Source organism: Schistocerca cancellata, chromosome 1, assembly GCF_023864275.1.
Source record: "Schistocerca cancellata isolate TAMUIC-IGC-003103 chromosome 1, iqSchCanc2.1, whole genome shotgun sequence".
Classification (NCBI taxonomy): Eukaryota; Metazoa; Arthropoda; class Insecta; order Orthoptera; family Acrididae; genus Schistocerca; species Schistocerca cancellata.
In genome coordinates this window covers 215916998-215934669 of record NC_064626.1, presented here as the reverse complement: position 1 = coordinate 215934669, position 17672 = coordinate 215916998, and the positions used below count along the sequence as shown (strand labels likewise).

The window sequence follows — 17672 nt, the reverse complement described above, 5'->3', positions numbered from 1 at the left end:
CTGGCTCTCCCAAGGCTATAAGTAGTTCTAATGGAATGTTGTCTACTCCTTGGGCCTTGTTTCGACTTAGGTCTTTCAGTGCTCTCTTCACGCAGTATCATATCTCCCATTTCATCTTCATCTACATCCTCTTCCATTTCCATAATATTGTCAAGAAGTACATCGCTCTTGTATAGACCCTCGATATACTCCTTCCACCTTTCTGCTTTCCCTTCTTTGCTTAGAACTGGGTTTCCATCTGAGCTATTGATATTCATACAAGTGGTTCTCTTTTCTCCAAAGGTCTCTTTAATTTTCCTGTAGGCAGTATCTGTCTTACCCCTAGTGATATACGCCTCTACATCCTTACATTTGTCCTCTAGCCATCCCTGCTTAGCCATTTTGCACTTCATGTCGATCTCATTTTTGAGACGTTTGTACTCCTTTTTGTCTGCTTCATTTACTGCATTTTTTTTATTTTCTCCTTTCATCAGTTAAATTCAAATATAATACTTATCATGTGACTAGCTGTTACTTGCAGCTGCACTTGGATATCAGTTATTCTGTTATGAATGATAGTCAATAATTAAGCTAACGTACATTGAATAACGTCAGCTGCACTCACGTGTATGCCCACAGAGGTAAGCGCAATACAGACATGTAGTGTGTGCATATGGGCGTGGGCAGTTAGACATTATACCTTCCCTTAGATTACATCCAACCAAGTTGGTTTGACATCCGATGCTAGGAATTTTTGATCAACATTTCACCAACTGTGCTCCAATCTGTCGACGAGTAACTCCTGTTAATTGGGTGTACTTGTGGATGCTGAAGCATTTGTTTTATAAAAAAGCTGTGGTTTGGCAGAAGGAACTTTCGCCCATGTAACATGCCATGCTGAAATATGACTGCACATAATGCGGCGGCTGTTCTGTCAGCTGTGAATATTAGCACTGACGAGTCAGTGGACCACAAGACCACGAGCTGTTGACGTACATAAATACAAGGGTTGGAACTTTAATAGTGGCGACTGTTTATTTACAGCTGGTACAAAATAGATACGTTTTTCAAAGTTTTACTGACCTTCAAAGAAGCCACCAGCATTGTGACCGTTCGCAGCGATGTGGAAGTCTTAGGATACTCTTAGCAGTGCCAGTTGTGTTGACAGTTGGAGTGGCGCGGTCTGTTGCCTGACGAATGTGTAGCAGTTCTGAAGCGAATGCCTTGAAGTGTTTCCTTCAGTTTAGAAATCGAGTTGAACTCACGAACGTTTAAGTCAGGGGAGTGCAGTAGGTGGTATAGCACTTAGCAGCCCCATCAGTCAAACAAATCGGTAACAAATTGCACTGTACGTGGTTGAGCATTCTCCTGCCAAATACTGGTCAGGTCCTGCAGGAAGTGTCATCACCTCTGTCTCTATGCTGTTCATTTTTGGAACACAATCTACGACCAGCAATAGCCCGCGCTGCTCGAACTGTCAACACAACTGGCACTGCTAAGAGTATCCTACGACTTCCACGTCGCTGGCAACGGGTTATACACAATGCTAGTGACTACTTTGAAGGTCAGTAAAACTTTGAAAAACGTATCTATTTTGTACCAGCTGTTGCCACTATTAAAGTTATAACACTAGTACTTTTGTTATGATGTTTGTTGGTGAAGACACTAAAATGAAATTTGGAGTTTCTCAAATTAATACACAGCGTTAAACGGACGAAGAAAGAATTCTTAGTTTGGCGCAGCCTAGTTTTTATAGTATTTGTGAATGCAATAACATCAGCTGACCCATGTGTCTGCCTGTTATCCACGCCTGTGCTCAGACATCATAATCACGTTGAGCGTCCTACATTCTGCACACAGAGACACAACGTCTGTGTTCATTGTACAACGTGTAAATGCAGCAATTGTTGTGCGACTCTAAGCCACTCAGAAACTATAAGAGACGTGCAACACTTGGTGGTTAAAATCCGACGGGTTTGTGACTAATGCTGGTATGGAAATGTCAATTAAACACGATGAGTATCATATAAGCACTGTATTCATCATGTTGAATGGCAATATCCAGAACATTTTCACAAATATGATAAACTTCAAGAGTCAAAGTTTAAATAGCTATTTCAAAGAGTAATTACACTACTGACCATTAAAATTGCTACACAACGAAGATGTGCTACAGACGCGAAATTTAACTGACAGGAAGAAGATGCTGTGATACGTAAATGATTAGCTTTTCAGAACATTCACACAAGGTTGGCGCCGCTGAAGACACCTACAACCTGCTGACACGAGGAAAGTTTCCAACCGATTTCTCAAACACAAACAGCAGTTGACCGGCGTTGCCTACTGAAACTTTGTTGTGATGCCTCGTGTAAGGAGGACAAATGCGTACCATCACGTTTCCGACTTTGATAAAGGTTGGATTGTAGCCTATCGCGATTGCGGTTTATCGTATCGCGACATTGCTGCTCCCCTTGGTCGAGATCCAATGACTGTTACCAGAATATGGAATCGCTGGGTTCCGGATGGTAATACGGAACGCCGTGCTGAATCCCAACGGCCTCGTATCACTAGCAGTCGAGATGACAGGCATCTTACCCGCACGGCTGTAACGGACCGTGCAGCCACGTCTCGATCCCTGAGTCAACAGATGGGGACGTCTGCAAGACAACAACCATCTGCACGTACAGTTCGACGACGTTTGCAGCAGCATGGACTATCAGCTCGGAGACCGTGGCTGAGGTTACCCTTGACGCTGCATCACAGACAGGAGTGCCTGCGATGGTGTACTCTTCGACGAACCTGGGTGCACGAATGGCAAAACGTCATGTTTTCGAATGAATCCAGGTTGTGTTTACAGCATCATGATGGTCGTATCCGTGTCTAGCGATATCATGGTGAACGCGCATTGGAACCATGTATTCCTCATCGCCATACTGGCGTATCACCCGGCGTGATGGTATGGGGTGTCATTGGTTACACGTCTCGGTCACCTCTTGTTCGTATTGACGGCACTTTGAACAGTGGACGTTACATTTCAGATGTGCTACGACCCGTGGCTGTATCGTTCATTCGATCCCTGCGAAACCCTACGTTTCCTCAGGATAATGCACGACCGCATGTTGATGGTCCTGTACGGGCCTTTCTGGACACAGATAATGTTCGACTGCTGCCCTGGCCAGCACATTCTCCAGATCTCTCACCAATTGAAAACGTCTGGTCAATGGTGGCCGAGCAACTGTCTCGTCACAATACGACAGTCACTACTCTTGATGAACTGTGGTATCGTATTGAAGCTACATGGGCATCTGTACCTGTACACGCCATCCAAGCTCTGGTTGACTCAATGCCCAGGCGTATCAAGGCCGTTATTACGGCCAGAGGCGGTTGTTTTGGGTACTGATTTCTCAGGATCTATGCACCCAAATTGCGTGAAGATGTAATCACATGTCAGTTTTAGTATAATATATTTGTCCAATGAATACCCGTTTATCATCTGCATTTCTTCTTGGTGTAGCAATTTTAATGGCCAGAAGTGTATATCTCCATATTTCGAGTTATATTCTTCAAATCAGTTATATTCTTCAAATCAATAAATATCGTATACAGCACGCATTATAAAGTATCCTGTGCTATTCCTCAGCGATCAGGTTACCTCGATACCAAGTTTCATCAAAATCGGCTCAGCGGTTTAGACGTGAAAGCGTAACAGAGCTGCTTTCGCATTTATAATATTACTATGGATTATAATTACAATAGACATTAAATATGTTACTGCAGCTGACCCACCTAATCATTTTATTTTATACTAATTGCATATTCTACTCAAGTACAGTTTTAATATAATTCATAGATCTTAGCTTCACAGGGTGGATAACATAATAATAATCCTATACAGTTGATGTTCCTGAAACATACTAAGTCTCACTTTTGTCTACGATAATGATGATGTCCGAAGCAGGAGACATGGGCTCGAATCCTGTCACTGATAGAAACTCAGTTCATTGCTTCGGCCTACATCATTATTGCAGATAATAATACATAATCACATGATACTTTCCAGAGTCATCTCAACGAAAGATCATTACACTGGTGTAATCACATTGGACGAAGCGTTTCCCAAACACATTTTCGTTAGACACGGGAATAGGTCAATGTCTGACGATTCGAAATCTGGTGAATAGGTGGATGTTTCACCAACTCATACTTCGGATCTATCGATTTTCAGCCACTTTCATTGTCCTCGTACAATATGTTTTCCAAGCTTTTACAATTGAGGCCTCATTCATGTTTTTTTAGATGAGCAATCCGTCTGTTACATGTATCGATTTGCAGCTGTTTTTATCTGCTCTCTAGACGCAAAATGGGCTGATTTGTTCTCATTTTACTCAGATATGTGATGGCTTTGGTAGCTGGCGTGTATTGACTTTGTCACTCACAAATAAGTTTCCCTGTAAAATTCAGTAACCTTACTGTGTTTATTGTGCTTTGCAGATTGAAACAAAGGAAGAATAGAGGGTTTTAATTTAAGATTGTTGACTGGGAGGGGTAAGTAATCGAAAAATTGGAGAATTAACTGTGAAATAAATTCTACGGATGTAAAAGTGAACCACATCCCAAAATATAAGGGCGTGTGGTGCCTATAGCTTCATGCGATCAACTATTGTGTGTATCGAAATTCAGTGGCCAAATGAAATTATGAGGAAGCACATGGAATGTCAGACTACACTGTAGGACGTGTGAGACATGAAATTATAACTACTGAATCAGGAAAGGAGGATCAGATACCATGCATGGCTTCTCAGAGGAGCATGTAAGGCAGAATAAAATAATTTCCGATATCCTTAAAACTTTTTTAAACTTTATTTAGGTCACAGCCAGCAAAATGGTAACATATGGTTTCAATATCATTCGCATCACAGAATACTCAGATTTCTTATACTCTTATATAACAGAAATACATAGGACGAAATATCCGAACTTTTATTCGGCTCAGTATAATGTAACAGAATTACAAAATCTCTTGTATTATATACATAAGGATGACGTTCTTCTTCTTTTTTTAAAAAAGAAAGAAAAGTAGATGTATCTAGAACGTTAACTACTGCGTATTTCTGTAAAAGAAAGTATTTAACTATAAGGAATTCTCCACGGTTACAACATACAAAAATCTCGTTAATACAAAATAACTTTGATTGGAACTACTTAACCCCATTTTTCTGGTGGGTCTTCAGAGGTCTGTATTTGGCTGCTTACAAGGTTAATTGTCATGAAATTGCCTCATAAATGCAATCTATACGAATATTTCAGGAATATAAACTAAAATTACTTTCGTCAATAAGTTAAAGCGTCTTTAGTGGTCCCATACAGGCCACTGAAAATAGGTAAGGACTGCTGCTCATTTAGCCGTCAGAAAGTAGTCAGTACGGAAGTCTTTCACGTATGAAGTTTCCGTCTTTGTCGGGTACCGTACCGAAGTCGGGCAGTCTTGAAGAGATAGAACGCTCAGGGCGCGACTTGGAAGAGCCGCCAATAGATGGCAACAGCGGCAACTGAGGCGACCGCGACCGCAGCGCTGGTAGTTCGGTGCGCGGCCGCCGCGCCGAGCGCCCTCAGCACCTCAATCATCGCCTCGTCGTGCTGGTCGGCGAAGGAGCGCGCCGGCTTGGCGGCTGGCGCGACCGCGACCGGCTGCGGGGCGCCGACGTCGGTCTCGTCCTCGCCGCTGGGGTCGGCAAACACCCACGTGCGGCCGACTAGCAGCACGGCTGAGCGGCCGGGGAGCCACAGGCGACCCAGGGGCACGCGAGTCCTGCACCACAACACTAGTCTCACTCACTCCACCACGATTACTTCCACATGAACACAAAGCCAGGGCTTACAACGCCTTGATCAGATAGTATTAGAAGCAGAGCTTTTTTTTTTTTTCTAAAAAAAGCGGTTTGAGGGTACTGCAACATTGTATACAGGGTGTTACAAAAAGGTACGGCCGAACTTTCAGGAAACATTCCTCACACACAAAGAAAGAAAATATGTTATGTGGACATGTGCCCGGAAACGCCTACTTTCCATGTTAGAGCTCATTTTATTACTTCTCTTCAAATCACATTAATCATGGAATGGAAACACACAGCAACGGAACGTACCAGCGTGACTTCAAACACTTTGTTACAGGAAATGTTCAAAATGTCCTCCGTTAGCGAGGATACATGTAACCACCCACCGTCGCATGGAATCCCTGATGCGCTGATGCAGCCCCGGAGAATGGTATATTGTATCACAGCCGTCCACAATACGAGCACGAAGAGTCTCTACATTTGGTACCGGGGTTGCGTAGACAAGAGCTTTCAAATGCCCCCATAAATGAAAATCAAGAGGGTTGAGGTCAGGAGATCGTGGAGGCCATGGAATTGGTCCGTCTCTACCAATCCATCGGTCACCGAATCTGTTGTTGAGAAGCGTACGAACACTTCGACTGAAACGTGCAGGAGCTCCATCGTGCATGAACCACATGTTGTGTCGTACTTGTAAAGGCACATGGTCTAGCAGCACAGGTAGAATATCCCGTATGAAATCATGATAACGTGCTCCATTGAGCGTAGGTGGAAGAACATGGTGCCCAATCAAGACATCACCAACAACGCCTGCCCAAACGTTCACAGAAAATCTGTGTTGATGACGTGATTGCACAATTGCGTGCGGATTCTCGTCAGCCCACACATGTTGATTGTGAAAAGTTACAATTTCATCACGTTGGAATGAAGCCTCATCCGTAAAGAGAACATTTGCACTGAAATGAGGATTGACACATTGTTGGATGAACCATTCGCAGAAGTGTACCCGTGAAGGCCAATCAGCTGCTGATAGTGCCTGCACACGCTGTACATGGTACGGAAACAACTGGTTCTCCAGTAGCACTCTCCACACAGTGACGTGGTCAACGTTACCTTGTATAGCAGCAACTTCTCTGACGCAGACATTAGGGTTATCGTCAACTGCACGAAGAATTGCCTCGTCCATTGCAGGTGTCCTCCTCGTTCTAGGTCTTCCCCAGTCGCGAGTCATAGGTTGGAATGTTCCGTGCTCCCTAAGACGCCGATCAATTGCTTCGTACGTCTTCCTGTCGGGACACCTTCGTTCTGGAAATCTGTCTCGATACAAACGTACCGCGCCACGGCTATTGCCCCGTGATAATCCACACATCAAATGGGCATCTGCCAACTCCGCATTTGTAAACATTGCACTGACTGCAAAACCACGTTCGTGATGAACACTAAACTGTTGATGTTACGTACTGATGTGCTTGATGCTAGAACTGTAGAGCAATGAGTCGCATGTCAACACAAGCACCGAAGTCAACATTACCTTCATTCAATTGGACCAACTGGCGGTGAATCGACGAAGTACAGTACATACTGACGAAACTAAAATGAGCTCTAATATGGAAATTAAGCGTTTCCGAACACATGTCCACATAACATCTTTTCTTTATTTGTGTGTGAGGAATGTTTTCCTGAAAGTTTGGCCGTACCTTTTTGTAACACCCTGTATAATGCAGCGAAAATTACTTATAACTGAAGCATGGGATACCACCCGTCTGCTTTTAGCCACAACATAATCAACACGTCGAACTGAAAAAAAACTGGTATCGGGCTCTTCAGTTGACTTTCAGCTCAAAGGAAGCAGGCGATACCGAGAAACACCCAAACATACAAGAGAATGTGGTATCGAAAAAAACAGCTTATTTTACCTCAAATGAAGCATGCGATTCCCACCATCCCCAGAACAATAAAAGAAAATGCTATCGTACAATTCAATTGACCTATAATACACCTCAAATGAAACAGGTGAGTCTAATCAGCTCTCCGACATACAAAACAATGCGAGGAAATATTACCGAACACATATTTTAACCTATAAAACACTTCTAAAAGACACAATACAAAAAAAGCCATTCACACCTATCATCAACAACACTAGAAACTACACTACAAAAATTTTTTGTAACCTTGTTTGGCTCCCGAAATGGCATGATGGGTGGTATCCTGTGCTTCAACTGACTCAATTTTTAATACAGCTGAAAATTTATTTAACTATAAAACTACTGTGTAACATTAATAGCATGTCAGTGACATTGCTTTTCCCACCAAGAACTGCACTGGTATCGTTCGTATTGCAATTACCAACACGAAAAAATGAAATAAAAAATCTACGTCCGCGAAAAAAATCTTTGGCACTCTTCCAAGTCCTCAACATCGTAAAAAAATTACTTTGTTGACGAAAAAGTTTAGGGGTACGCATCCCCCAGCGTTCCCCAGAAAAACAGCACTGTTTAGAAGTATCTACACTCTAAGATAAAAAGAAAAAAAGAAAACGACGGATCACGAAGGAATTGTCCGAATGGGACGGAAATCGGTAGATGTGAAAACTGAACGATTTGCTCAAAAGAAAGAGCTTTACAAATTGAGCAAGTTAACAACGCGGTGGTCCACCTCTGGCCCTCATAAATCAGTTATTCGGCTTGGCGTTGATCGATAGAAAATGTTGCAACTCTATTTCATGTTTCCTCTTCTTTGGTGTGTTGGAGTTACAATATTTACGTTGTTCAAAGCACAGTGTCCGAAGGAATAGTTATAACGAGTAAAATGTAAAAGATGCACGGAAGTACCTCCGTAACGGAAGTGGTTCGGTGCGATGTAGAAGGTTGTTTTGGCGGTCGAACTGGGCTGCTACTTGGTGGGAACGGTACGCAGTCAGTGGCACCCTACACATCGACGGTGGCAACTGGAAGCCGCTTTGCAAGGCATTTTGTCTCGAATGTGGATTTGGCTGTTGCATGGTACTCTCGACAATAAGAAATGGCTCTAACACATTAAAAATTCGTCGTCAAGAAGACATTGTATAGAGCATTGAAACATCAAGAGCCGTGAGTAAAGTTAGCTGCCACGTCGCTTGCCACTACTACTTCGCCACTGCTCCACCAACTTGATGCATACAGATATGTATCAGAGAATGGACCACTTAATTTTTTATATCGATTACTAGTATGTGCATAATTGGTAACTACTGCTACCAACAGCTCAGAGTGTCCTGTCTCCGTTTGTATCCACTGCGCTATCCAAAGGGGATACTAATGAATAATCCAAGTGCCATAAACATGTCTTATAGAACCATAACTTTTATCCTGATCATGAACCTATGCAGGATCCCCCCCCCCCCTATAAGTGTTTATAAAACCGAGTAACCTGTTTCAAATTAACTAGTGATGTATTCATGTTTGTCAAATGTGCAAGGATTAGCAAAAGTTGAAATTAGTTAAAATTTTGCTTAAGTACTATTAATCTATTGCAAAGTGTCGTTTTGCAAAAATTTAATGCCAGACTGATACTGTCTAAAATACCTTCTCTACAGGTGATGAAAAAGGCACATAAGTTAAACTTATTTGAAACATAATTTCACCTTGATTACTATCATGGACGATTTATTTGAAGTCAACTGAGCGCATTGTTGAACAATTTGCCTTGAAAAGTAAAAACATAAACTATTCCAAGTGAAGCTAAGAATTAACTTTAGTTGAATTAAATTTTGCTACTGAAATAATGAAATTGAATGGTGACACTATAGCAGTTCATGGGTCCCCACGATATTCTTCTCGTGTTAGAAAGATAATTGGAACAGCATTACTACTAAGGGAAACAAATATAAGCAGAGGGATATGAACAGTGTAATTATTATATGATTTATCTTCATTTGTGGTTTATACATGCCAGTTCCCCCCATGAACCATGGACCTTGCTGTTGGTGGGGAGGCTTGCGTGCCTCTGATTTCTGAGGGAATTAGATTAGGAAATGAGACACTTAAAGTAGTTAAAGAGTTTTCCTATTTGCGGAGCAAAATAACTGATGATGGTCGAAGTATAGTGGGTATAAAATGTAGACTGGCAATGGCAAGGAAAGCGTTTCTGAAGAAGAGAAATTTGTTAACATCGAGTATAGATTTAAGTGTCAGGAAGTCGTTTCTGAAAGTATTTGTGTAGAGTGTAGCCATGTATGGAAGTGAAATATGGACGATAACTAGTTTGGAGAAGAAGAGAATAGAAACTTTCGAAATGTGGTGCTACAGAAGAATAATGAAGATTAGATGGGTAGATCACATAACTAATGAGGAGGTATTGAATAGAATTGGGGAGAAGAGGAGTTTGTGGCACAACTTGACTAGAAGAAGGGGTCGGTTGGTAGGACATGTTCTGAGGCATCAAGGGATAAATTTAGTATTGGAGTGCAACGTGGAGGGTAAAACTCGTAGAGGGAGACCAAGAGATGAATACACTAAACAGATACAGAAGGATGTATGTTGCAGTAGGTACTAGGAAATGAAGAAGCTTGCACAGGATAGAGTAGCATGGAGAACTGCATCAAACCAGTCTCGGGACTGAAGACCACAACAACAACAACAATAACGTGCCAGTTAAGACAGGGGACTCTCAGGTCCATATTTCGTTCTCCACTTCGTGCATTAACATTTCAGTACTGTTTCAAGTAGCAGTACAGAGTGTAGCTCTTATTAGCGTGAGTTTGGTGAGATTTTGCTTTCTATTGATTACTAGTAAGTGCATAATTAGTAACTACTGCTACCCACAGCTCAGATTGCCCTATGTCCGTTTGCATACTCTGTGCTTTTCAAAAGGAATACTAATGAGAGTTCAATAACTGATACTCAATTTTCTTAAACTTATATTTCCCATCTAATGTGCCTAATTGGTCTGGCGACCGTTCATTTTTCATCCATATATGAATTTTACTAATTTCATTGACCCCAAAATTAAAGTCTGTTTATTTTTTCTGTTAATTGCACTCTATTCAAACATATAGCCCGATACCTTCATCCATTAGCCACTCGCGCGCTCAAAACTCAAAATCCTCCCAGAGGGTAACATCAGCGTATGTCACGGCAGGCTAGTGTTATAAGCTCACCTGGCTACGTGCAGACAAGTGCTGAGATTTCCTCCCTGTCTCATCTACTGTCTTATCAATGTGCACTGTTCGACGTATCTCCCCTCCACCTTTACGCTCTTGCCTGAACAACATAGCAGGAACACCCGTTCCCATTAGAGCAAAATCCTTTCTGTCCCGCTCCATCACTCAACCGCTCTCTCCAAGTCCGTTTCGGTAGCGGGAACCAGACTTTGGAATGACGTTCCTCATTATGTTATACAACTGAATAACATCTCCAACCTCAAAAGATAGTTAATGATCCACTCATATCTGCTGAACCATCAATAACGTATGTGTTTGTCCCCGAATTCACTCGTTACCCCAATACATCCTTCTTTCCTACCCCTATTTCACAATGCTCTTAGCTGGTGCAGACTATCTAAATTCTTTGCCTCAGAACTCGCTATGTCAGAATTAAGAAAGTACACTTTCCAGCGGAGTGTGTGGTGATATGAAGTTTCCTGGTAGAATAAAGCTGTGTGCTGGACCGAGACTCGAACTCGGGACCTTTGCCGTTAGCGGTTAAGTGCTCTACCGACTGAGTTACCCAGTCACGACTTACGACACCTACTCACGGCTTTATTTCGGCCAGTACCTCATCTTTTAGGTTCCAAACTTCAGAAAAGCTCTCCTGCGAAACTCGCAAGACTAGCACTCCTGGAAGAAAGGATATTGCGGAGGTATGGCTTAGCTACAGCCTAGGGGCTGTTTCCAAAATAAGGCAAGGTGTGGGTGCAACTCTAGGTCTGGCACACAGAGTTTATCTGTCAGGAATTTTCAAAGTACACTTTGTTACTGCCATTATCGCTGTTATCATTGTTACTAATATTATAAAGGCAGCAGTAGAAGAGTAGCACTAGTACTGCTACAATTAACTTTATTGGTTGAATAAAATGTTCTCGGGTTTCCAACCGCGTCAATTGTTTAAAACTACACGAGCTTTCGGCGTCGTACTCTTTGGCCATTGTCAAGTGTTATGACTGCCAGTGGGCTGTTGGTGCGCCCTTACATACGCTAGCTGCCGGCTGTGACGTCACTGGTGCCCGTGACATTGCCATATATGGGCATGTTTTGAGTCGGCCTTCGATATGCCCTCTTCAACCGCGCGATCGCTGGATCCCACGAAGCGCTGAGCTGTAAGCCACCGTCTCTATGCAGGGTGTTTGCGGTAATTTTTATTTCAATAGCGTCCTTTATTAAACTGTCCCAGAAGCCGTTAGTACGAGCCACGACAGAGGTATCGTCAAATTTTATGTGGTGACCGTTTCCTAACGCATGCTCAGTTAACGCAGATTTCTCTGGATAGCGTAGGCGATAATACCTCTCATGCTCTTTCCTGCATTGTTCCACAGTGCGCACTGTTTGTCCGATGTACTTCTGGCCACTACTGAAATAAAAATTACCGCAAACACCCTGAATAGAGACGGTGGCTTACAGCTCAGCGCTGCGTGGGATCCATCGATCGCACGGTTGAAGAGGTCATATCGAACGCAGACTCAAAAAAATGTTCAAATGTGTGTGAAATCTTATTGGACTTAACTGCTAAGGTCATCAGTCCCTAAGCTTACACACTACTTAACCTAAATTATCCTAAGGACTAACACACACACCCATGCCCGAGGGAGGACTCGAACCTCCGCCGGTACCAGCCGCACAGTCCATGACTGCAGCGCCCTGGACCGCTCGGCTAATCCCGCGCGGGACGCCGATTCAAAACATGCCCATATATGGCAATGTCACTGGCACCAGTGACGTCACAGCCGGCAGATAGCCTATGTAAGGGCGCACCAACAGCCCACTGGCAGTCATAACACTTGACAATGGCCAAGGAGTGCTTGGCCAAAGGCTCGTGTAGTTTTAAGCAATCGACGCGGTTGGAAACCCGAGAACATTTTATTCAGTGTCATCGCCGCGAGACTCTGCATTCATACAACTTTATTGGTTGTTTGTCAGGACTGTTTGTCGCATTCTCTGTATATACACTCAAATTATCTCACTTATGTTAGTACTATCTAATTGCTGTCATATTAAAACCATTTTCATTCCTTAGATATCTCTGATGTCAAAAATAAAAGTACTGTGTGTGTGAAACCCTGGTCCGATGTAAAAGAGGGCCCGAAGGCCCTAATCTAAGGGATTAAATAAATGTATAAATATTTCAGCAAAATGAATGATGAACAATCAATTACGTTGCGTACGTTTTGAGTAAAATAACTCTGTGATCGACAAATCGCAGTGACGTGGTTCAGTGTTGCCAGTCTTTTGCATCCAGCCACGCCTAACGAGTCACTGCACCACCCTCCCTCCCCCGCTGCCCCACCCCCTCCCCCGCAACATCACACTCGTCGGCTTGTCCGGCATACATTGCGAACTCTCGGCTATGTGCAGGGCCCACGGGAAATTAATATGTAATTGAAAACGTACCAACTAAAGGTCTCAACTTTGTCGTGCGCTATAAAGAGCTTGCATGCATTTAAAGGAGTAGCCACGAATTATTAAACTTTCCTGAAACAGATAACTCACTTTCAGCTGGAGAGTGCTGCTGGCACTTGTAAGACCTACAGTGTCACGTGCTATGACGTACGCACCATGGCCAGTCTCTTTCGTGGGCCTCGCTCTGCATGAATTACATAAAAAAGCGAAGATCCATCCGCTGCGTATATATCTGAGAAACAGGGATGGAGAAGTAGCAATAATGTACACTCCATTACTCTCATAAGTGGAGCACTGTCACATGCTAGACGTCTAACCATCAGTGCGTGGCACCATTCACGTTGTAATGCACATGAACCTATGTTTTGTCCGAATAAACCAGTCGCCGCTTGCATTCTGCTTCTTAATTTTTTGTTTCATTGAGTTCCACGGTATGCGTTGTTTGAAGCTATGTCGTCTCATCGCATAAGATAACACGTTTATTCTGGCATCTTTGGGAACCAAATCCTATAGACACAATTTTTTCCCAAGGTTTCGTTACTACCCTCGAGTTGCAAGACCTCTAAAGATTCTGAAGTTTCCTGATAATACATTTATCCATATTGTCAATGGAATGCGATTCTTTATTTTGTGCTTACTGCTTCTTCTCCTTTATGATGTTGTTGTTGCTGTCGTGTACACCCCAAAGACCGATTTGGTGCAGCTCTCGATGCTACTCAGTCCTGTGCAAGCCTCTTCATCTCCAAGTAATTACTGCGAACTACATTCTTCTGAATCTGCTTACTATATTCATCTGTTCGTCTCCCTTTACGATTTCTACCCCCCACGCTTTCCTCCAGTACTAAATGATCGGGACCGATGACCTAGCAGTTTAGTGCCTTCCCCCCCCCCCCCCCCCTCCTTTAAACCAACCAACCAACTAAATGTCCCAACAACCGATCCCTTCCTCTAGTCAGTTTGTGCCACAAATTTCTCTTCTCCCCAATTTTATTCAGTACCTCCTCATTAGTTACCTGATCTACACATCTAATCTTCAGCATTCCTCTGTAGCACCCCATCACCCCATTTCATATGTTTCTATTCTCTTCTTGTCAAGACTGTTTATCGTCCATGTTTCACTTCCATACATGGCTACGTTTCATACAAATACTTTCAGAAAGGACTTCCTGACACTTAAATCTACACTCGATGTTAACAAATTACTCTTCTTCAGAAACGCTTTTTTTGCCATTGCCATTCTGTATTTTGTATCCTCCTTATTTCGACCATCATCAGTTGCTTTGCTTCCCAAATACCAAAACTCATTTGCTACTTTAAGTGTATGTCTCATTTCTAATCAATTCCCTCCACATCAACTGATTTAATTATACTACATTCCATTATCCTTGCTTTTCTTTTATTGATATTCATTTAATATCTTCCTTTCAAGACGCTGCCCATTCCGTTCATGTCATCAGCGAACTTCAAAGTTTTTATTTCTTCACCCCGGACTTCAATTTCTACTACAAAAAGTTTCTTTTCTTTCCTCTACCACATGCTCAACATACAGATTCAATGATATTGGGGATACTCTATAACCCTTTTTCACTCTCTTCTCAACCACAGCTTCCCTTTCCTGCCCCTCGACTCTTATAACTGCCATCTAGTTTCTCTACGAATTATAAATAGCCTTTCACTCCCTGTATTTCAGTCCTGCCACCTTCAGAATTTGGAAGCTTTCTCTAAATGCTATAATCGTGGGTTTCGCTTTCCTTAACCTATCTTTTGTGAGATCTCGTACGGTCAGTATTTCCTCGCGTGCTTTTACATTTCTCTGGAATCCAAACTGATCTTCCCGAGATCGGCTTCTACCAGTTTTTTCACTCTTCTGTAAAGGATTCGTGTTAGTAATTTGCAGCCATGACTTACGAAACTGATAGTTCGGTAATTTTCACACCTGTCACCACCAGCTTTCTTTGGAATTGGTATTATTAATTTCTTCTTGAAGTCTAAGGGTATTTCGCGTGTCTCATACATCTTTCTCACCAGATGGAAGAGTTTTCTCATGGCTGGCTCTCCCAAGGCTATCAGTAGCTCTAACGGAATGTTGTCTACTCCTGTGGCCTTGTTTTGACTTACGTCTTTCAGTGCTTTGTCAGATTCGTCAAGCAGTATTATATCTGCCTTCTCATCTGCATCTACGTCCTCTTCCATATCCATAATATTGCCCATAAGTACATCTCCCTTGTATTGACTCTCAATATACTCCTTTCATCTTTCTGCTTTCCCTTTTTTACTTAGGACTGGTTTTCCATCTGAGCTCTTGATATTCATACAAGTAGTTCTCTTTTCTCCAAAAGCCTCTTTTATTCTCCTGTAAGCAGCATCTATCTTACCCCTAGTGATATATGCTTCTCCATCTCCAAATTTGTTCTCTAGTCATTCCTGCTTAGCCATTTTGCACTTCCTGTGGATCTCGCTTTTTTGGCGTTTGTAATCACTTTCGCCTGCTTCAATTATTGCATTTTTATATTTTCTTCTTTCATCGATTAAATTCAATATCTCTTGTATTACCCAAGGATTTCTACTAGCCCTCGTCTTTTTATCTACTTGATCTTCTGCTGCCTTCACTATTTCATCTCTCATAGTTACCCATTCTTCTTCGACTGCATTCCTTTACCCAGTTCTTTTCGGTCGCCCCCTAATGCTCCCTCTGCACCTCTCTAGAACCTGTAGTTTTTTCAGTTTATCCAAGTCCTATCCCCTTAAATTCCTACCTTTTTGCAGTTTCTTCAGTTTCAAAGGGCAGTTCATAACCAATAAATTGTGGTGAGAGTCCACATCTGCCCCTGGAAATGTCTTACAATTTGAAACCTGGTTTCGAAATCTCTGTCTTGCCGTAATATAATCAATCTGGAACCTTCCACGTATACAGCCTTCTTTCATGGTTCTTAAATCAGTGTTAACTACGATTAAATTATCCTCTGTACAAAACTCTACCAGGCGGCTTCCTCTTCCAGTCCTTCCTCCCAGTCTATATTCACCTACTACTTTTCCTTCTCTTCCTTTTCGTGCTGTCGAATTTCAGTCCCCCATGACTATTAAATTTTCATCTCCCTTAACTATCTGAATAATTTCTTTTATCTCATCGTACATTTCCTCTGTCTGCTCCTCATCTACAGAGCTAGTTGGCATATAAACTTGTACTACTTTGGTAGGTGTGGGCTTCGTGTCTATTTTGGCTACAAAATGCGTTCGCTATGTCTTTCATAGTAGCTTATTCGTGTTCCCATTTTTTATTCGTTATTGAACTTACTCCTGTATTACCCCTATTTGATTTTATACTTATAATTCTGTATTAACCTGACCAGAAGTCATGTTTCTCCTGCTACCGAACTTCAGTAATTCCCATTATATCTAGCTTTAACCTATTCATTCCCCTTTTTAAATTTTCTGACCTATCTACCCGATTAACGCATCTGACATTCCACGCTCCGATCTATAGAACGCCAGTTTTGTTTCTTCTGATTACGATGTCCTCCTGAGTAGTCCACTCGCCCCCGCGTTCCGAATGGGGACTATTTTATCTCCGGAATATTTTACCCAAGAGGATGTCATCATCATTTAACCATTCAATAGAGCTGCATGCCCTCGGGAAAAATTACGGCTGTAATTCCCCTTGCTTTTAGCCGTTCACAGTACCAACACTGCAAGGCCGTTTTAGTTGATGTTACAAGGCCAGATCAGTCAATCATCCAGACTGTTGCCCCTGCAACTACTGAAAATGCTGCTGCCCCTCTTCAGCAACCACATGTTTGTCTGGCCTCTCAACAGATACCCCTCCATTGCGGTTCCAAGTACGGTACGGCTATCTCTATCGCTGGAGCATGCGAGCCTCCCCACCAACGGCAAGGTCCGTGGTTTATCGTTTGGGATAAATACATAAATAGCACCCTGCTAACACTGTTACATCCACAATAATTTATTGTACATCGGAAACAGCCATCTACGCATCACTGAGTTGCGTGAAGCAACGTATGCTGTCATTTTGGTACATAAACACACCAATCAAGTTTTCAACTTACATTGTATGTTAAAAGTGGCACAATAATTCATCCCCACAAATCCCTCGACGCCACAATGCCTGTGTAACAGAATACCTTTTGTACTTTCCTTGATACATTCCATACACGAGAGCGAATGAATTTGTATACAGCAACTATTAAAAGGCAAGAAACGTACATATCCGAACATTCTCTTTAATTGTCCGAATACGTATTCCGTATCAA

At 42.4% G+C, this 17672-nt stretch overlaps 1 protein-coding gene across 3 annotated transcripts in view; it reads right to left on the bottom strand.

Moving 5' to 3' along the window:
* Window positions 1–4817: 4817 nt before the first annotated feature.
* Window positions 4818–17672, bottom strand: part of LOC126169222 (titin homolog) — a 220317-nt gene continuing 207462 nt past the window's right edge. For all 3 annotated transcript variants that reach the window (XM_049920623.1, XM_049920624.1, XM_049920625.1), the window contains exon 12: window positions 4818–5788. In XM_049920623.1, coding sequence (XP_049776580.1) covers window positions 5482–5788 — 307 coding nt within the window. In that variant the 3' untranslated portion in view covers window positions 4818–5481. The remainder of the gene's footprint in view (window positions 5789–17672) is intronic.